Here is a 21,765-nt window from a genome sequence, read left to right on the forward strand (position 1 = left end):
AGCAGGGCTGAATGGATCGGCACCACTCAGCTTATGAGGTCAAACACATCCGCCTGCTCATGGTCGACCTTCAAAAAGGTCTTGAGGAGCTTCTGCATGTCCCTCCAGGCCTCCTCTGTCACCGGATTCTCCTTCAGGTCTCGCAGAGCCTCCTCTGCAATGTCCTTTGGTAAATTGCCCGAGGCTATTCGCTCCTTCAGATCTGCCTCCATGTACTTGTCTGTGATTTCTGGGTGGCCCTGCAGACCTGCAAACCGCAGCAATCTTTTCAGGATTGGGCTCATTTTGACATGCCTTTACTGCCAGAGGCGAGGTGCGTTTGCAGACAAGCTGCAGGATTGGATACACTCATTCAAAAGCATTTAGTGTTAGCCGTGTCTCTGTGCATGTGCAGAGCAAAGGACCTAACAATCTACACATGCCATCTATCATCAACGCTTCAGCAATGTCTCTGGTTCCTGCAAGAAATAATTGTGCTTGTACTTGCATAGCAGGGCGGTGTTAGCATTATTCAGAGAAAATGGTTCCGTCTACCATGGAAGCCTCAGGGAGCGGAGTGCTCACCGAGGAAGTGGTCACCCATGCAGCACATCTGCACAGGGGTGTTCTTCCCATATCCCAGCACCTGCATCCCTGGCGCCGGTTCTGTGATGATGTCAAAGTGGGTCTCGTGCAGGTTGAACTCTGGGCGCTCCTCAAATTTTTCTACCACAGAAAATACAACAAGGTCATGAGTCAGCCTCCGATGAGTCATAGACTACTTATCAAGCTACTCTTGACTAGTAAGCTCCACAGTGCTTGCAGTATAAGTGACAGGTGAACATCCGTACAGGGTGTCAAAGGAGAAACAAAGGGCAGATTCCGCACCTGCATACCACATCTTGTCAAACTCTTGGGTGGTGTGGATTTTTCGCGCCCCGCCCTCATACCCTGTTGGCGCCTTACCTGCACAAACGCACACAATGAGAATTTTGAATTCCTCGCTCTCTGCAAAAAGAACAGGCCGAAGTGATGATGACCAATACGCTTCACAAGGGCTCACTCTTTTCCACGGCCAGGTGACAAACAATCAGCATTCAGACACGAGCAACCCCATCCTGGCCTGAAACATGCTCTTTTCTCTGTTTGGTAATTGAACCACCGAACGTGGCTGTCAGGTTGCAGAGGTACAAGTGCACATAGGGCACCCACCAACAGTGCCGCCAAGGACGATGGTTGTGATCTGGCAGCCAAAGCAGTGGCCCAGAATGCGCTGCTGCCTCGAGTGAGCTGTCCTGATCAGCTCCCGCAGCTTCAAATTCCACTCATCTGTGGCATATGCGTCGTGCCTGCTCCCTGTCAGGATTATGCCCTGGCCCAAGGACAAGGCGAAGATCACGCAGAGTGGTACAAGACGAAATCTTGTAGCATGATGCCCTCTTGAATAGCATTACAGATCGGAAATTGTGAGGCACACCTTGAAGTCCTGCAATTCCTCATCTGTTGGGAAATGGTTGTTGACAGGGTAGAATACGTGCCACTCCTCGTCGAGTACAGGGTCTGATAGAAGATTTTTGTAAAGGACACCGTAGTCTCCAAACTCCCTTTCGATCTCGGGAGCTGAATTTCCAGTCACCAAAATGGCAAATTTCAGCTTCCTGCCTGCTGTGTTCCCATTCATGTGGTCGAAGGATCTTTAATGGTGAAATGTACGATCTCAGATCTTCTGAAACTACCTTTTATCCACTTCAATTACCATTGTACAAATAAAGTCTCCAAATTTGCTTGTTGGCACCTGCGGAGGAGCTAGGGGGAACCTGACGAAATAATTTAGACATATCTCCTGGAGATGCCCATCTGTGCATCTTGGCTGTACCACACGAATTCTTCCATGTCTTTGCATTAGAATTCGATCGCTTGCGGTGAGGAATTGCTTAAAAATCTTTGTCCAAGGTATACAGATGCCACTGGTCTGCGATCCTGAGAAAAGTGTCAGCACTTAGCCTGAAGGAGCATTGCATTCATCTCTGTGAGATCGATGGGTAGTACAGCAGATCGATCTATGGAGGCTGGATGCGCCGAAGGGCCAAGTCACCCTGTTGAGCTTGTGCATCCACCTCACTGGAGGCTCTTGCACACTCGCGGTGTTTTCAGTGCCCTGCATGCCACCCACGCGCAGTACCACGATTCTCACCTGGACACAACCGTCGAGTGGTCAGCCCGGAAGCACAGAAAAGGCCGGCGTGTCGCAGTGAGCCCCCTTTAAGCAGAAGTCCAAGTATTTGAAGTCCTCTGCAGGTCCTGGCTTGTGCTTGTAGCACTGGGGATGAGCCATGCACGTGTGCATCTCTTCTTTGGTGGCACCTGTTGTGAGAAACTGCTGAGTGACTCGCTGCATGCAGATCCATGAAGACCCAAACAAGCACAAGGTGGTGCGGCAATGGCCACGTCTTTGGGGCTGGGAGTTTTCCAACATATCCTGGTGAGGATCTGCTGTTTTGTTGCAGCAGGAATCTGATGAAACCGGTTGCCGATCTGTCCTTCCAAGTTTTGAGGCGATTGAGGTTGATTATAATGAAGCTGTGCTTGTGAACAGGTGGGTTGCGCAGCTCTTCACATGGGGATCTGTAGCCTGGTGTATCAATGTGAGATCTTAGCACTTGCTTTCCCTTCACAGTACTGAGCTGTGGCGCTTGACACTGCTTGCTTTTTTCATGTACTGCATTCTCTTTTCAGTACTGAGCTGTGTGCTGCTTGACGCTGTTGCTTTTTTCCTGTCCTGCAAGGATTAACGACTGGGGCACCCGGCCCTGCAGGGCTGGTATGCGCTGTTCCCTCTAGAGGACGAGGCCAGAAACACCAGGATTGTCGGGTGGAGTGCGCTTGTGGGTGGGACGCTGTTTGAGGTGGGAGCGTACTGCATGGTGGTTGAGGCTGTGAACAGGGGCAATGCTGTTCGCTTCGGCTACGAGGTGCGAATCCCACAGTATTTGCAAAGCGCCAGACTGTTCTCAGAAAGAGCAACCAGAGGAATTTAATCTCAGGGTCAGATCAGTGTGCTGTATGTGCGTTTCTCAGCGCAGAGGGGGCTCGGCATGATCAGAAAACTCTTCAGAACCTTTATCTCTATAGGTCTTCTGTTGGTGAGGACTAGATAGGAAATCTGCGCCAGCGGTGCTGTCAATTTTTTCAGAGCTCAAATTCTGATGGACCAGCATGGTACAAAAGTGATCCTATGAGCCATCCCTGTGCACAATTCGTTGTAAGACTTGCCGGCCAGCAACAGATGCTCCTGGTGCAGAACTTGTGCTGCCATTTTCTTTGTTTGCAGCCCAGCAGCCTAGCATGCAATGCCTCCTACTGGCTCACAGATTTAAGATCTTCATTTCGCAGGTGAAGAATCTCCTCGAGTCCGGGCTGACTCACTTCCACTTGGCGCGTGGCAGCGGTTACTACAGCCACAGCAACGGCTCAGGGCGTGAGATGGTGTGCACTGGCATTCCTCCCCCTCAGTTGCCCAGTTGGCAGCGTTTTTGTGGCAGCAGAAGCCGCCTGTTAGCTGACTCTTTGCCTTCAATGGTTATCCCCACTGTGGCACAGGCCAGCAGCCATCTTAGCCAGTCTGGGGGGGTTGTTTTGCGTGCAGAACATTACATCTTCGATCAGCGAGTTTGGCCATATACATCAACATCTCAATGAGTTCTTACGACATGAGCGCATGCAATCGAAATATTGTGGAAACGAAACAATTGGCCGCACAGGAGACTGTCGAGGATCGCCGTGCAGTCCTGGATAAGGATAAGGGCGGGAAGACGGGGTCAGGGAAGCCATTTGCAAATGGTGCTGGAAACAGTGATGGGGCTACAAAGAAGGATACCTCTGGCAGCGGTGGCCAGCGGTGGCGCTGGTGGGGCACCAGGTGGGGGGCCCTTCATGATCCCTTCACCACTTACAATATTCGAGGTATCTGTTGAGGATAATCATGCAGGTCTTAAGACTCAGACTCAGAGTTGAAAGGCATGCGTGTCAATGATCATTGCTGGGATTAGCTTGGGTCGGCTTGGCAGGTACTGTGCAGCGATGTGCTGGAATCCAGATAAAAGATTGCGTGACCTGAACAAAGATATCTCTGTGGAGGTTAAAGATGGAATAACCTGCGCTATCTCGCGTCCCCTATCCTCTCATTCGAGAGAGCAAACAGTCAGCAATCTGCTTGCATGAGGCAAAGATGTCTCTGGTCCCAGGTGAAACAACCTGGGCTATTTGGCGTCCCTGATCACCCCAATAGGAGCTAGTATCAGCAAATTGTTTGCTTGACATAGGGAATTTTGTGGTTCCAGTCGGAATCATTTGGGCTACTTGTGTCGTCATTCATCTCAAGGGAGCTAATATCAGCAAGTTGTCTGCATGAGGCAGGAATATTTGTGGTTCCAGGTGGAATAATCTGGGCTACTTGGCGTCATTTGTCACCATGATAGGCGCTACCATTTTCTGGGTATCCACAATCGTGGGCGTGCCTGGAGTGCTGCCAGATGAGTCAGTGCACTATGTGGAGTGGGACATCCTATTCTGGCTGACACAGGTGCGCTGAATTCTCTGCCAAGAGATCGTCATCTGGTCTGTATAACTTAGTCATGGGTCAGATCAGTCATGCGTCAAATCAGTGATGATCAGTCATGACTCTGAAGGCAAGGGAAGAGTCAATATGAGGCAAGAGCTTTCATGGAGTTGATCTCCAGCAGTTCTCGCAGTGCAGTTCTGGCACTGCTGTTACGTGTGCTGTGTTTTTTGGCACCCAAATTTTAGCCTGCCTGCCTGCCGCAGAGTATTTTTCTTGCCTCAAAAGGTCACAAGCTGCGTGCTTGTGCACTTAGGGAGAAGGCAGCACAGCTTCTTAGGTGATGCCATGTCAGATGCTGCATTATTTTGCACCCGATGAAGCCAAGATCAAATGAACATAGTGGGCCGCTGTACCCCACAAAAACTCCGTGCTTTTCTCATGTTAGGATACAGGGAAGTCTCTTGACATTGGCCAATGGGGAATCCTGAAAGTTTTTCAAGCGCTAGGAAAATGATGTCATTTGCTGTGTCAGGTGCTAGGCTCGTGCTGCTTCATAGCTGCAGCGATCCTATTCATGCTGGAGACTCAGTCGTCCTGGTGGCGCATACAACCCCTCAACCTAGGCTGGCAAGTGGGCTTCTGGAATCTTATCGGCGGCCTGGGATTCTGGCTCAGGTACTAAATTTATTCCTTCTCGCTCACACAACGGAACTCTTTTGATTTTGTACTCCACTCTTTGCATGATCGCCGAGCCTGATGGGGTGTGGCTGAAGTGGGTGTGGCTGAAGAATTTGCAGTTTGATAAAGTGTATTGAAATGGAATGACAAGGTTAGAACTTGCTGGCGGTCTACATATTGGGAGTACTGAAGACTAGCAGGGCAGTGTTCTGTACCCTCTATTGTATCACATTAGGACTGGGATGACTTTGTGGCAATCAAATTGGTGCTGTCGCATGGCTGAGCCTTAGGCGGTATAGAGTTGCCTTTTGAATTTTGACAAGGGGATTGTGTGATGAATGCAGTGGCTTTTTTGGATTCTGGGCGTATCCGGCAGGGACGCATCAGAAGTGGGGCACAGCGCTCAGCACCTTCTGGGGTGCATGGGCGTTTCTGCTGGGGTCCTACATACAGCTGTTTGAAATGCTGAACTGAGCCGTTGATATCAGAGGAAAATATTCAGAGCGGCGCGCAAGCTGAAAAATACGGTCCCCTGCGCTGCCCGTTAGATGCATTTTCATCCTTGCGTGAGGCGGTTTTGAATTACCCTCTTCTGTCAACTTGAGCGGGCACCAAATGAGCGAAACGATTTCGAGTGATGGCGAAGATAGGTGCAAATGACGCAAGCAGGATGTGAGCATCTATAGAGGGTGAAGGATGGTTACATAGGGTATTTGTAGGGCAGACAGAACAGCTGCAGGGAGTGTACTACCTGCCTGACATAGTTGTGGAAAGTTTTATTCCTTGAGTGTGCAATGTGAGCTGGTCAAGTGAGCTGTGCACTGAATGATTGCATTGAAGTGTGTGAGTGGTACAAGTGTTGGTACTGTGCATGAGGCTGCTTTTGGTCTTTCCTTATGAAATTGCCACTTTTAAGTTGTGAGTGCAAGGTGCGGAAAGAAAGTGATGGACTGCTCAAAATATTGAGATTCGCAAGACAGCACTGTGGACATCAGCTCTTACATATTTGTTTGCAGAGATATGCACGCCTGGTTCCATTGCTTTGCAAAGCTGCCTCTGAGTTTCTAGAAGTCTTCTAGTTCTTAGTATGGTAGCATCTTCTCCTACAGAGTCTGTCGCTCAGGCATGCAAACTCCTGCCAAGGCTCCACAGCTCATCATCATGCGCAGCCAATCGTGCAGCCCTGCCCATATCTCCTAAAGCATGATTCGCAAGCTGCTTCTTTGAAGTACAATTTGGCAGCTGCTCAATCCTGAGAGGCCTCTACAGTCGTCCCCCCCTCGCTCACAACATCCCAGTCCACTTCTGCATGTGGAGCAGGGGCTTCGAGAGGCGCTGTTTTCTCAACTTCCTCTTCTTGGTTCGCTGCCGTTTCTCCACTTTTGAGTTTTGTCGAGAACACTGCAGGCACGGGCCTCCGGGTGATATGTGTTTTCAGTCATTCTTGGTTCGCATTGAGCGAATCGCTCGGCTTGAGCCTGCTGCTGCTGCTTCATATTTTGTGATTCGGGCCGCAAGCTTGAAGGACGCCACTATCTCTGGGCCTGAGCTGTGCGCAGGTTCTGGGGTGTACTCATGTCATTCTCATCCTCATGTACTCATACTCATGTCATATTCGTGTCATCTGTTTCGCACGACCCGCGAAAAGAGAGGTGCAAGTGCCTTCATCCATGCAAGTGAATCATTGAGGCCTGCTGGTGGCTTTGTCACAGCCAGTTGAGATCTGTAAATACAAGGTGCCGCCGTGCATGACCCACAGTTTTCTCACTTCTTGGTTGCAGCGGACTCGCACCTGCCAGGCACTTGCGCAGAACAGCCCATGCACAGTAAGTCCGGTAATTGTTGACCAGCATGGTTAGCTGCGCCTGCAATGACCACACTTGAGGGGCCGTGATGCATGCATGCCATGCGCCCGCTCAGAAAAGACAGGCCCACGGTCGAGTTGCTGTCCGCCCACACTGCGATGAGGTCTCTGTCATTCTCCATCTTAAATTAAACTTTTTCAGGGCCCGTGCTGTGACAGCTAACGGATTTGGCGTGCTACAAGCTTTGTACGAGACTTTGGTCTTCCGATGGGCTGTAACGTTCTGTAATTGCTGCCTTTGGTAAGCTTTGAAGCCTCTACAGTTTTTTCCTACCTCACTTGCTTCGTAAATATTCTCATATTACCAATTGCTTCCAGCACCTACTGCCTCGCAAAATGCTTCAGGATATTCGCGGATGGAAGAAATGTGGCCGATGGGTGCTGTTTGAGAATTTTGACAGCAAGATTGGCTCAGAATTTCGCTTCTGGCAGCTCCGTTCGTGTCAGGCCACATATTGGGCACGTAGGCCTCTTCTCGTCAAGTACGGTGGTACCTGCCAGCTGTGAACTCTCAAGTAATTATTGGTGCCCACAAGGCCTGGGGCTCCATCAATATGCACAGTCTCCGGCCGTCGGCCGAAGGAAGAGAGATCGATAAAGTAGCATTCCTCAGATTTCTCGTATCTGGGCCACATTGCACTAGCTCCGCTGTCGCCGTCCAATTTTGAAATACATTTCTTCCATCTTCTCACCTGCGGAACCGAATCACATTGACATCCGCAGGGCAAACGAAGAAAGAGCAAGGCTACTTTTGTAAGCAGTAAGGGTGTGCTAGTCTCGTTCACTTTGGGTCCTTAAGGCGTGCAAGACGTTGGATGCAGCAGCTTACAGACGTGACGGGGCTTCTCAGAGTTTGATGCAGATACATAAGCATTTGTAACTTTCTTCCATTGATGCGCAATCGCAGAGTGAGTCGATCGTGTGACGTAGTCATCCCTTTCTTTTGAGGGTTTACAGAAGGGGAGGGTGATAAGGTTTCGTAAGGGTTTCATAATTCCCCCTGAGCATGTGGCATGATTACCCAGGCTAGTTTTTCTCCCTGTCCTTAAAGGGTACCCCAATTTGTTAGCATGCGACGTCAGTAAGCTTTGGGCCATTGGGCGGAAATTGTAGATGTAGACACACCGGAATAACTCGCAAAAAGCGAGCATATGAGATACCTGAAGTAATTCTCCTGAAGACTAGTCAACAACACATTGAATGAGACATGCAAGCAAGGGATATGAAAAGTACGTATGGGCAGCCCTCTGTTATGCTTTACCGAATGGAAAGATCGCATGCAAGCACACAGGACGGCCCTTTCAACTCACTCTCAGCAGGTAAATTGACAGCTCTTTTGCTCACAGGACTCAACCTTACAATTTGCATGATGTCAAGCTGCCAGGCAAAAGTTTCCTTTATCGTTGGCGCTCGCTCTGTCGTGTTGTCTGCATTTCTCTTCTTCCAAACCCTCACAAAAAGCACGCACCGGCCGTAAGGCTCGAGAGTGCCACAAGATGAATGCAAGGCTGCTCATGCAGCTGATTCCAATGCCTCTGGGCAATCCCAGAAATCTATGGTGTAGAGTTTAGGATATTAAACCCTGGATTCCAAAAATAATTGGCAAGGAATGGATCACTCGGAGAAAGCGGCACTGCTACAACGTTTTGCTAAGGCCTCCCCTTGCCAAATTTTATCAAGCAAATATTTTATGCGGTATGGACAATTTCAAAGTTGTATCTTCCGCCTACGTGTCACTCGCCCCACCACGGCTGACGACATCCCACTCCCCCTCTGGAGCATCTGCAGCAGCCTTCGCAGCAGGTGAAGCCTCACAGGCGTCTGCCTCAGCCGCATCCTTGCAAGCAACATCAGAGGGAATCTTGAACGACTCCATATAAATTGAGATGCGCACTGGCCGCTCCAGCGTGCCGTCCTGACCGCGAGTACCCAGTGCTGCCTGCAGCTTTGCCCAAGTGCAGGTCGTGCATTTCTCGACAGGGTCATAAAAGCCCCAGGCGCCGCCGATGCTGAGCTTTCCAAATGAATTGCGCACTGGAAAAAATGACAGGTCCACTGGGGCGCTGTCTTCCACCCATATTGGGGTGGCAAAGTCCTCATTCTGGTACTGGAAGAAAGCTATCTTTGACGTGCTCTCGGATGCAACTGCGTCGCAGATGCGCGCCTGTCAGGATACATTTGGAACTGCTCATGATTCAATGCATATAAAAGAATTCTTTGGTGATCTGAAGGCCTCCATCGCCTTAACGCAGTAATTTGGCCAGCAAGCGTTGCAAAAGAAGGAATGAGGGCAGTAGCATGAAGTGCACAGGAGAAAATACTTGTCCTGCACTTTTGGATTGAAGTGAACTTTGGATTGCATACCTGAGGTTGGAGTTCCTGGAGAAAGAGGTTTCCCCCATATTATGAGGGGTCTTTCTTTGGAACCGTCTTGGCCCAGGTCGCTCAGGCATGACGCCACTTTCCCATGGTAGAGTTTCATCTGACAAGTGTCAGCATGAACCAAGCCCACGACTCCAGCAATAAAGATACTATTTGGTAACATGTCGAGAAAGGAGAGGTCAACGTAAAACCGCTCGCTGCCTTCTTTGTCTTTTCTCGCCTGGGGCCACATCGCCCTCAGTTCCGTCTGATCCTCTTCCTTGTAGAAAATAGGCGCCATTTGGACGCTGCACAAAAGCACCTAGATGATTAAAGATTAGTGGAAGACCTGTGACGACAAAGAGGCACTCAAAAATGCGTCAACAGTTGAACCTAAAAGGAAGATTCGTTGCCCGACTGGATGGGTTCGCACCTGTTGTTTTGAAATAGAGGAGAGTGTCTGCTGCAGGAAAATGACTTGTGCGCACCCTGCGCTGGCAACACCAGCAGCGCAACTCGATCGTGTTGGCATCACGTGTACATCCTACAGGAGGCGTTCCACTAATTTTATTCTCGCCAGACCCTGTCTATGTGTCAAGAACGGAAGTAAAACAGCATAAATGGGTGTCCTTTTTCTGGTAGTCAGTGGCATGCCAAGAGGCAGAGCTCATGCTTCTGCTGATAATTTCGTGGAAGTGCCGAAAAGGCCAATTTTCAATTATGCCACATGCCAAAACCACCGCATGCCACAGTGTGAAGGGTGTGCAATCGAAATACAAGCTCTTTACAGGAAGTTGCGCAGGATCTTCCACTGCTTAAGCTTGTGACTTGCGAGTCAGTTACCAAATTTATCTGGCAGAAATGACAATTAGCACAAGAAAACTCAACCAGACTACATACAATCAAGAAGTCCTAGACCTATGCCATCCTACCTAGCAATGAATGCCTGAATTCGAACAGCCATTGATTTTTTAAATCTTGAATGTTAGCACCCCTCTTTCTTGATTCTGCCCTTCCAGGCTTGCCAGGCTCACACAAGCTTTTGTTCCCATCACTCTTATCACTCAGCCTCTCGAACAATCACAATTTTAAAGGCCTTACTTTGCTGAGAGCCTTGAGCTCTCGAGATATGCTGTTGTGTGCAGCTGCACCCATCACACCTTGATGTTGATCAGAAAAGATTCAATCAATTTTAATTATCATGATGGCAGTCTCTGGTGCAAAATATGGTCTACTTCAGGCCTGTGTGAGATTTGGATCAGCCATCCACGGAGTCCAGCGCGCAGCTGCCGTCCACCTGTCAAGCCACAGGCCAAAGGATTTGATTTGAAAGTTCTATTCAGCTGGATACTAAAGGTTTTGGCTAGCCCTGCTCTGATCACCAAAATACAATTATGCAACACTGCGCATGCGAACCTCTTATGAGAGGAGCGTGAAAAACCATCACAGCACTCTCTCACGCCTGTGTTGCAATGTAATCTCCTTGATCCGCAAGAGCACCAAAACGGCACCTTCACAGCATGGTGCTGCAAATTGTCTCTCACAACAGACTGTTCTTGCCAGAGGCAAGGTGCATCTGCAAACAAGCTACAAATAAAGGCTGCCAATGGGTTTACCCCTTCATGGACTCTTTACTAGCTAGCGTAATTTTACCCATGTTCCTGCCAGAGGCAAGTTGGTCTGCAGACAAGCTGCAGGCCTACAAATAGGGGACACGATAAAAAAGTGAGCTAAAAGAGAAAACTACGTGCAGGACGAGGGTGATTACCTGTGTTTATTCTGCCATCTGAGCCAGGTGAACAGCACAAGTCTCACTTAAAGCAGTGCAGGACCCACACTTGCCACGTTCTAGCATTCGTCTAACATAACACAGGACAGGTGAGGTGACTCAGCACCTGCAGGAAGAGGGTGAGCATCTTGCGCAGCTTGCGCGCCTTGTCCGGCTCGTCAGCTTCCGTCAGCTCCACACCAGCCGCCCCAGTGAACCACCCCGTCAGCCGCTGCACAAACACACCCAGCCAATAAGCCGGTGAGCCAGAAGGTGCTGTTACGATATGACTGCATACCAGGACTGCAGCAGGAGAGGCTTCAGGCCTACTAATCACAGTCAGGAGACTTTTTGCTGTGCTTTACAGCGTGAGGAAGTGATTTTTCTGCTTCATAGCTTTGTGAACAAGAAGTCTTGTCACACAACAATGCCATGCAGGATTGCAAATCACTCAGGCAGTCATACCCCTCTACAATCACCCCTGTTTACTGTCAGACGCTCACAAAAATACATATATCTTATCGTTCTCTGATGTGCTTGGGGTCAACCTTGAGCATGGCGTCTGCATGCAGCAGGCGCGGCCCGACGCGGCCGAGGCTGTTGCACTGGCCGCCGCCTCCGTCGCTGCCGTTCCCTCCGTCCAGCAGCCGGTCATGCAGGCACTGCGCAAATATCACGTGCTCAATTAATTAATAGGTGAATATCCCCAGGCCTACACATTCAGGACTTGCCGTTACGAAACAGCCGACTAATGCATTCTGGGTAAATTGCCCTCGCTCTGTCGGGCGATTGAGGCACCAGAAGGAGCAGGGTCTTGTTGGTGCAGGAACTGAGAGCACGTTGGACTTGCCAACAGCACTGCAGGTGCTTATTATATTTGCTATGCCCAAGGACACAGTCGTAAACTTCACCCTTGAGCGACATGTGCCGCTCATTCCACATTCCCCGGGCAAGCCTTGTCTTGGCACCGCTGCCGTGCCCGCCAGATGCCTTTAATCAAAACACCACAGTTGGTACGTGATTTGACAGCAGGAGAATATACATGCAGCGGAGGCCAGTACAGCTCACCCCGGCGCATGAATTCCAGAGCTCCCTCGCAGCGCGCCGCAGCACTCGGGGGTCCAGGGCAGGGGACAGAAACTGCAGGTGCTGACTCAGCGCGTCCGTAACGGGCTCGGCGCGGTCGTCGAGGGGCGCCGCCGGGGACGGGTCCCCCGGCGCCGTCACCGCCGGGGGGCCCTTCAGAGGCGGTGGCCGGGCCGGCGTGGGGACCGGCCCCTCCTCCAGGCTCTGGGAGAGGACTGGGGCAATGGAGTCCATCAGCCGCTTGACCGTGTGGTGCAGTACGAATGCAAACCGGCGCTCGATCTCCACCTGCATGCACGGCAAGACTGGTTGTTAAATTAATATTTAAATGTAAAAAGGGTGTCTTGCCTTCGCCACCCCCAGACTTGCATCCTAGGTGCGCCGAAAAAATGTACAAGTTTTGCTTTGGTAAAGTATCCTGATCACAGAGCAATCTTCTCACGCAAAATCGCCTTGCTGAAGCCGACCCTGAACTTTGCAGCAGGTGCACAGGGTGTGAGGGACAGCAAGTTCAACACTGTGTCATGCTCAGTGCCCTCAGGGGTATTCAGATACTTTCAGTGATTGGTTTATTCCTGGCCGGTAATGTGATGAGTCAGCGCCCACCTGGCACAGCTGCAGGCGGCTTCCGAGCGCGTAGCCTCCTCCGGCATCAGCGCCCCACCATGCCGCCGGCAGGCATCCGCGCACCGCCGCAGTTAGGTCCGAATGCTTGCACCGCACCTGCATGCAATGAGCATCTTAAGAATATCCTTCAGACTTTGGCTCTTTATGCAGGGTCTAGCGTTCTCATTCAGAATAGTTAACTCACCTCTTACTTCACTGAAAATGTCATTCACCACACTTTCCATGTGAGAGAGCTTTCTACTTTGTATCTGCCTTGGGCCCTGAATCTGGCATTGCATCGCCTGAGATAAGACAGCGCATGTACACCCACAGTACCCTAATTCCCTCGCTACATAACCCCTAAACCCTTGATACTTGTCGTGAGGATGTTTCTGCGGCTCTTTATAAGGAGCGCACCTCGCGCAGGTCATTGAGGACTGCGCACAGCCGCCTGGAGGGTCGCCAGAGTTTGGGCTGCGGGGGCGTTCCTCCCATCCGCAGCCGCATCAGCTGCGCCGTCACTGTCCCCTGCACCGGCGCCAGCTGCTCCTGCGCATGGAATTCAAAAAAATACTCAAATTTGAATCATCAAGCCATTGGAGTGTTGCCCGATATTCTGGGTTCTGCAGGCCGCCTCCAGTTGAGGCAAGGTCCTGAAGAGATTCGCTCACTCCTTGCGTGCTGCTAGTGACGAAAAGCGTTTTCAGTCCTGCTGGGTGCCGTGGTTTGACCTGAAGGATTTGTGTGGCAGAGGAGAGTGGTAGGAAGGTCCACCAACGGGCCAGTATATGAAAGCGAGCACTTCAAGACAAGGGGGCAGGGGGACGGCTGTTACGCAGCAAAGGCACGCGGCAAATTTGGCAACGATTTGTGGTATAAGTGGGGCACATACAACGCAATAAAGAGACAGGAGATACATATGCAAAGCTGCGTGTAAACAATACAGCGGCGATTGATTGCCACACATGCAGTGATGACTCGGGGGCTAACCGAATCACACAATTGCCACACCTGGCAGAGTTTCTCCAGGGAGACCACATGCTGCAGGGCAACTTTGGACAGCGCCTTTTCCAGCAGCGCAGCGTACGCGATGTGGGCAGCCGCCACTCCGGCATTCTCCTCGGCCACTGAGCACAGCGCCGTGTACATGTCGACCAAGGCCTTGCTGCAGCGCACGCCGCCCTCCGACACCGACGTCCACGTCTCCTGCGGCGTTCCACTCTATTCTTTATACGGTGTGTTTCTACGGGTCCATATCGTGTGTTCCAGATTGCATTCTCTCCAAATTTTCACATGCCAGAGGCCAGTCCGTGCAGACGTTATCTATGCAGTGTGCCCAAATTTGCATTTTACCGAGGTGAGGTGGGTTTATAACAAAAACAAACATGTAAGAAAGCTGTTAGCCTGCCTTATTCCTAGGGCGCCTCAGTTCGACTATTTTGATTTGAAGCAATGTGATCACTGCTTATTGATTCTTCTGCCAGGAGAACGCACGACCTAAGAAAGAAGACTTGTGCCCAACATGCTGATACTGCATGCTGTCCTTGCAAAGAGAATGCCTGCTGCAGCTGCAGGAGCACTACGTGAACCGAAAAGTCAAGGTGCTCGCATGAGGAAACATAATATAGAAGGCCTTAATCGCCTGGGTGAGCAGCTGGGCGAAGGAGGATCTGTAAAAGCTTCTTAGAGAGGGCATAAAATAGAAATGAGCATAGAAGGTCAGATCAGTCACCTGGGCGAGCAGGCGCCCGGACCACTGCGCGAGTTTGGAGCGCATGGCTTTGAGCCAGGCCTCAACATGCGGCTGGAACAGCGGCGTTCCCTCCTGATCCACAAATGCACCCTCCGACCCTGAGCATGCATGCATGCCAATTTTTCATTTCAGCGTTATATCAAGAAAAATCTGTCAAATGTCATATTAAGAAAAAATAGAGAGAGAAAAATTGTTGCACAAAATGAGGCGCTTGCATGGCCAGCAACAGTGCCATTTCCACAGAGTGCTCTGACCTGCACGAACGATTCCAAGGTGCTTCGATGCAGCTAAGATACCTAGACATCCTTCTGCCCGATTTCACTCTGTGAAAGCTTGGTCAGCACTGAGCACGGCTCAGGCCTGAAAAGGAAAACACAGCATGATGCTTGAGGAATACATGCTGAGAATCACCTGTTCGTGGCAAGCAAAGAACCGGGGAACTCCAAGAGATCTAAGGAGATTTTCAGGACACGTTTCTAATAGTGCTTGCTCTGGGCATAGAGAGGCGCCGAATCATTTAATCTGCATTCAGCCTACTATGCATGTTGTGACGGGAAAGCCCACTTAGAGGCCATCTGGACTAGAGGCCAGGGAACTACACAAGTGCTTCAGGAAATCCTGGGACCGGTCTCAAAAAGGGGCGCGCACCCAGCACGGAGGGGCAGTAGCGCAGGGCGTGGCGCTCGAGTGCGTGCACGGCCTGTAACAGGTCGAAAAATGCGCGGTTGGCCGGCGGCTGCTGCGAGAGTACCGCCTCCAGCGCCGGCCGCAGCTGCTGGCAGTACACCCTGCACGCACGCGCATTGAGATCACAGGCAAGACGTTGAGACAGTGGTTTGATTAATTTTTGATGATGCGGCTGCCGGCACCCTGCATGCATGCGTCCTCGATCCTGGAGATTGAAAGTTGCGTTCGTGAAATTGCATTCGGTTTCAAAGCTGCAGTGCTGGCAGGGACCCTGCTTGCATGTGCGCGTAAAATTGCAGGCCAAGCGCGAAATGGTCTTGAATCGAGTGATTGTCACGGCCGCGTCGCCAACGGTACATCGTGCATGCATGCATGAAAAAAATCCGATAACAGGAGCAGTCCACATGTGCGCATGCTGTTGACATCAGTTGTCAGCCTCTGAGGTTGGTGCAAATAACGATGTGCTACCAGGGAAGCATGGTGTACATACCGAAGCTGGTTCCTTGCACCAAAGACACTGAGCCACCAAGGAATCATCAAAATGATGGCGGGCGGGATTTAACTGGACACAGCCTGCCGAGCCTCCGCCAGGGTTGTCACACCATGCAAGAGCAACCTCTTTGCCATGCCAAGTAGAGACCGCCATGAGGTCACTTCAGAGTTCGGGCTTTGAAACATGACTGATGCATTGGATTGTTGGACGGACGAGGTCCTTCGGCTGCACACCTAGCGGAGATGGCAGGTAGTGACACTGGGGAGGTGTCAGGGAACGCCTGCTGGTAGACTTCAGCATCCTCAGCCACGTCCTGTACTAATTGATCCACCACCACGACTAATCCACCCACAGCGTTCCCCTCAGACGGCTGCGCCATGCTGGGGCTCGTCGGCGTCACTGCGTGTGCACACCGGGAAATATTGAAAGTACCCCAACCATTCATAGAAATGTATGATGTACTGAAACTAATGAATAATTAGCTTTGCAGTGATATGATGGTTGCTCTTCCAAATGCTGCCCTGCTACACACCAAATCAGAGGAAACCAACATTGAAAGGAGTCCACAGCTGATTGCTGCCGCACACATCCGGCTCCTTTACTGAAAAAGACTCGAGTTATGGTGTCTGTCTTTACATAAGGGATAACACCCACAGGTCATCACGGGTCCTTGCTCTTCCATAAAAGGACTTGTCTTTAGTAGCCTGATTTCACATCAAGAGCTATGCGCATGTGACTTCAAAATCTCACTAGGGCCCACATTTGTGTATCAATACACAGCAGTTGGGTTTTAGGGTTTAGAACTGGTCCAGGCTTTAGGGTGAGACTCGAGCCGCGTTCAATGCAATATCTTGGGGACTGCGGCTCACCCTTAGGGGCCCCGAGCGTGGAGAGCAGGGAGTGAAATCGCTGAACCGCGGCAGAGTTGAGGTGCACCTCGAACATTTCTCCCATGCCGCCGCCGTCCTTCGTGCCGCACGAGGTCAGCAGCGTTATCAGCCGCACCTGCGCGCACATGCCGCCACATGTCAGCCGCATGTGAGCTTGTGCGCTCGCTCGCATGCAACAATTGAACCTGCTGAGACAGAACAATGGCATGTATTTTGACTTGGCTGTCCCTCCGTGACACTGCAACATCAAAGGCTGTGGCAGAGCAGAGTTAGCGTATGGGAGGGTTGCTATCATATTCAGGAGGCGCTGATTGCTGCGCTGCACGAGAAGTCACCAACAGGGGAATGACAATCATTTCACAAGAATTGCAAGAGCCTGAGTAATTGCTTCACATCTGCTGACAGTAAAATAGCGCACACCGAGACCTGACTGCAAGCAGGGCACTCATGCAGGGTGCTTGCATGTTCACATAACATAACATAACATAACATAACATAACATAACATAACATAACATAACATAACATAACATAACATAACATAACATAACATAACATAACATAACATAACATAACATAACATAACATAACATAACATAACATAACATAACATAACATAACATAACATAACATAACATAACATAACATAACATAACCTAACCTAACATAACATAACATAACATAACATAACATAACATAACACGATATAAAAAAGGCCCCGCAGATGTGGCTGCGTACTGTGCCCTATGGCCTCTGGCTTTGGGTTTGCCGAGCATGTAATAATTAAAAATAAAATAAGAAGTAAAAAATCAAATCAAATCAAGACCATGTAATCAAAATCGACCATGTAATCAAATGAAATATGAAGAATTAGAAACGAAAACAAAAAACAAAAGGGCCCGCTCACCGCCTGGTAGAGGATGGCAGCGTTCTGGGCCTGGGAGGAGCGGTGGCTGCGGTAGCTGCACACAGCCGCCTCCCCTACTTGCAGCGCCCTGTCAGCCACCCGCTCCAGTGCATGCATCGTGTCTGCGCGCACAATATCTTTTATTTTCCACTCTTTAAAATACAATGCTACCCTGGAACCCTACATTCCGCCATGAGCCGCGAGGGAATGTATCCTGGTGAACTTGATCCTGATGTGTCGTGTCTGCGTGCAGCAATGGTAAACTTGAAACCTTCTTGATGCGTTCAGTATGCATCAAGGAACGCCCCATGATCCAAATTGATAGAGCCCTTGGTCTTGAGCCAAACGCAGCTTCCCCTTCAGGCGCACATGTGAATGCATGCTACCCTGTCAAGTGTGCAGCTGTGAAGAAATCTATGGGCTGTCCCTTGTCTTCGACGGCCATTGGCGTGACAGCAGCCGTCTTCAGGTGTAGGCAACACAGAAAAGAACACTCGGCCAAAGGCCAATTAGCCCATATCATGCTGGAAACCTGGGACGAAAATCCTCAATATGGACTGCTGGGGGCTCAGGGAGCTCAATGAGGGGTGAGCTCAGAGTGAATCCCTGGAAAATCGACATGCCAGGGCCTGCAAGTGCGAAAGCATGTTGTGTGCGGTGATGCAGATTCTTTCGAGGCAGACGATTTTTCTGAGAATGAACAAGCGAGGATACCAGCATGGCAAGAAGAGGCAATTTGGCTCTTTGTGGTGTGTGGGCCAGTCAGATGCCATTGCAGTATGGGGCAGAGTATCTGCCGTGATGTGCTGAAAGTAAAAGGTAGCAAAGAGCCATGTAGGGAGAACGCTGCAGACTTGCCCAGAAAGCCATGTATCTCTTTAGACTAAGCACGAGAATCTTTAGAGGCCCCAACAACACACCAGAACCTGGGGCGAAAATTCTTGCCAGCACTTCATTTAATGCTTCGTCTGCCGTGAAAATAGCTGAATGGGAGAGGATGAGGGCTCACTGAGTGGCAGCTCCTGGTCGTGCAGGTGGGCCATGACAGGTGTCAGCTCCTGTACCAGCAGCCGCAGCCACTCCTCCTCGCATGCCACATACTTGGCCACCCGCGCCTGCGCCAGGGAATACTTTTATTTACTTTTATTTATTTATTTACTTTTGGTGTTTAGGGTTTAGGGTATTGCCACGCGGGTAGGTATTCGGTGATAACATGAGAGGCTTTGCACTTGAGGCAACCCACAACCTGGGTTTTGGACCTGGCTGGAGTCCCATGAGAATACGCACAAATACAGGAAGAAAATGACTAGGAAGAAAGAATAAGGGGGAAAAAAAAGATGATAGCGAAGGAGTCAGGGTTCACCAGGTACGAAACGCCTGCATGCATGCTGGTGATGCAGCAGCGCTGAGCCACGGCCCCCAGAAGCCACACCCAGGGCTGCACCTCGCCCTTGTTCGGCGCGGCCAACAGCAGTGCATCTAGCGCTTTCTCCGGTCCCCCGCGTCCGGACGCGCTCGGCCGCTCCGATTGGCCCGCGCTGCAGGAAACTTCCTCCTCTGCGCCAGGGGAGAGATGGTAGAATGAGAATGTTTTCACGTTCCTTCCTCCAAGATAAGAAAGGTGTACACCAATCTTGTGAGACCACCGCCTCGTGCTGTGCTCTGCCGCAGGGACCAAATTTATAAATATCTTGTGAGCTCAGGTGCTGTCTCTGCATCAGAGGATACTGTTTTTTTTTAGGTCAGGTGCTGTCCCTGACCATGTAAAATTCACCAGCTGCAGGACGGCTCCTCCCTTGCAGCAGCAAAGCTATCATTCTGAGCATGTCCTGATGTATAAACGGATCTGGGCAGGGCATATCTGTCCGCTGAATGGCACCTGCCCGCCAGTCACTTGGGCCATTACCTAGCCCGAGCCACAGATGCATCCAGGGAAAAGGCCTCACACACACACAAATACCTGAACCGCAAGAACCTGGATGCCAAATTTCTGCCCAATTGTGCATGGCTGTCTATCGACTGAAAGGATGGCTTTTGGCTCACTCTCCGTGACCTTACCAGGTACACTTACCAGGCTACGACGTCAGAGCCCAATATGGATCGGCATGCGCAGAGCATGCGCATATATTGCCTCACCAGCTGACAGGAAGAAAAGGCGGAAAACTGTCTCACCAGGCAGGGGCTCGGGTGCTCGCGGCGAGAAGAAACCCAGTCCACTCCAGTGAAACCACAGCAGTGGCCTTTCACAATCAGATTCTACGAGGCCACCGTGTATCCGCCCATGATGGATCGGCATGCGCACTGCAGGTGCCTTTGCGGCCGTACTGGCTCTTTAAGACAGAGAAAATACTGGCAAGTATCTCACCAGGCAGGGGCTCAGGGGCTCGCGGCGTGAGCAACTTCCGCTCCGGTGACGCGACTGTGGCACCCGCCGATTTCTGCGGCGAGGCGGCCAGCGTGCGCCTGGTATGATGATCCGCCGGGCTGCCACCTGTAATGTTCATGATGTGATTTTAGACCCTCTGCATTGTCGTAGTCGTGTATTCCCTTGCACCATAAGGCCTCAGGTTACCTCTAGAGGGACGATTCGTCATATGACATGCAATGCAGGATTCCAAATGAAGCACACATGCAGCATGCTTTATAGTGTCATGCAGAGAATGGTAAGAATCTGGAGAGTGTTAGAGCTTTGTGTCATTCAGAGCATTTTTATAGTAACATGTGATTGCGTCGCAGTGGGTGAAGCTGCTAGATAAGACATTTTCATGGTAGAAGCCGCAGGAAACTGGCATGCTTCATTGATAAGAAAGCCAGAGAATCACAGAGGATGAGGTGCCCTCACCGGCACTGTTGCTGCTGCCCTTGCGCAGCTGCTGCACAGTGCGCCACAGCGCCGGAATGCGCCGCTGCTTTGCCGGGCTCTGCGTACGCCGGTCCGAGGCCGCAGTATCTGCGCGACAGCCCAGAATGATAATCTAATTACTCCATGAGAACAGCATCAGAAAGCCCTGATCAAATCTGGGATATTAGTATGAAGGTAGAGAGGTGTGCCACTTTCCATGCGGGCACAGGTGCACAAGGGCCGCTATATGCCTGTGCCAGCATGCTGTTGCGCAGGTGAGATGCGCGCATGCATGTTGCTGACTGTGTCGACTTCTTGGGGCTTTGTGTCTTGTTGAACATGGAGGAGAACCAGAAAAGGTAATCATGGCTCGGCGAATCTCCTGATCTCTTGGTCTGGATGCTAAAGGGGGGAATTCGGCTTCACCGCAGCTGCTTTGGTGAAATGGATTGGCCAAGAGCAGGAAGATGCGTACCTGCAAGGGCTTCAGAGTCCACTGCAGAGCTGACACTCTCCTCCTCGCTGGTTTCCTGCATGTCCTGGGGCGTCCGAGGGTCATCTGCGCCAGTCACTCAATCGGTTCATGCGACTGCACCAGGAAGTCTTTGGAGGATTTGGTTTAAGCATGAGCATAACTTATAGGCTTTCAAAGTATTTCGGTGGAGAAGGGGTAGGCAAGAGATGTACCTTTCAGGCAGAGTGCCTTCTTCAGTACTTTGTAACTGCACAAACATGTGGCCAGTCAGAAGTAAATCTAACACAAGAAAGGATTCCAAGAACATGCATGTCACTACATAAATTTATAATATTGCTGATTTTGACATCACAGAGCTGGCTAAGGGCACGCACCCAAAAGCTCTGAAGTGTGCAGCATGCTGCAATGCAGGGCCCTCCCTGGCCTGGTATGCATCCTCGACACATCTGCATGCCAGGTCCATCGCATATTTCCTCTGCAACACATGCGTGCGTAAGCTCAGTCATGTTGCAGAAGGAGTGCCTGTCAGGCTGACGGGGATCTCTGGCACAAGTATGCAAGTTGAGGAAAATGATAATGCAGCTGCAGTCACGAACTGTCAGCATACCTCGCTGAGAGAGAGCTTGGAAACGCGGCGAGTCTTCGGCGTGACTGTGTCCACCAGGTAAGGCACTTTGCCACCGCTGACTGGGGAGGGTGAGGTGCCATCCCCAATCGTGACTGTCAAGGGTGGGCGTTCCCTCGGAGACTTGAAGCTTCTGGCAGGGGACATTTTGATCTATTGAACTTCCTAAAATCGTTGCATGGCACCTGCAA

At 50.8% G+C, this 21,765-nt stretch overlaps 3 protein-coding genes across 3 annotated transcripts; 1 reads left to right on the forward strand and 2 right to left on the reverse strand.

Annotated features, from left to right (window-relative positions):
• Positions 1-26: 26 nt before the first annotated feature.
• On the reverse strand, positions 27-1,660 carry COCSUDRAFT_61836 (class I glutamine amidotransferase-like protein; the record flags this gene model as incomplete). The annotated part of the gene is made up of 5 exons (XM_005648898.1): positions 27-247; positions 565-705; positions 868-945; positions 1,192-1,351; positions 1,457-1,660. The coding sequence occupies 5 exons, from the start codon at positions 1,658-1,660 to the stop codon at positions 27-29; spliced, it is 804 nt and encodes a 267-aa protein (XP_005648955.1).
• A 715-nt stretch (positions 1,661-2,375) lies between these two features.
• On the forward strand, positions 2,376-5,692 carry COCSUDRAFT_40817 (hypothetical protein; the record flags this gene model as incomplete). Its single annotated transcript, XM_005648899.1, has 8 exons — positions 2,376-2,461; positions 2,576-2,624; positions 2,796-2,951; positions 3,373-3,465; positions 3,741-3,898; positions 4,414-4,561; positions 5,073-5,215; positions 5,563-5,692. 8 exons carry the CDS (start codon positions 2,376-2,378, stop codon positions 5,690-5,692), a joined length of 963 nt encoding a protein of 320 aa, XP_005648956.1.
• Positions 5,693-8,808: 3,116 nt separating this feature from the next.
• COCSUDRAFT_61838 (hypothetical protein) lies at positions 8,809-21,721 on the reverse strand (the record flags this gene model as incomplete). The annotated part of the gene is made up of 19 exons (XM_005648900.1): positions 8,809-8,997; positions 9,118-9,246; positions 11,339-11,443; positions 11,760-11,873; positions 12,280-12,585; positions 12,904-13,020; positions 13,321-13,452; positions 13,915-14,109; positions 14,636-14,754; positions 15,305-15,444; positions 16,070-16,235; positions 16,706-16,841; positions 17,633-17,754; positions 18,642-18,747; positions 18,996-19,189; positions 19,998-20,123; positions 20,475-20,582; positions 20,950-21,013; positions 21,557-21,721. The coding sequence occupies 19 exons, from the start codon at positions 21,719-21,721 to the stop codon at positions 8,809-8,811; spliced, it is 2,733 nt and encodes a 910-aa protein (XP_005648957.1).
• Between the last annotated feature and the right edge of the window lie 44 nt (positions 21,722-21,765).

This window comes from Coccomyxa subellipsoidea (assembly GCF_000258705.1).
Source record: "Coccomyxa subellipsoidea C-169, whole genome shotgun sequence".
NCBI classification, from domain to species: Eukaryota; Viridiplantae; Chlorophyta; class Trebouxiophyceae; family Coccomyxaceae; genus Coccomyxa; species Coccomyxa subellipsoidea.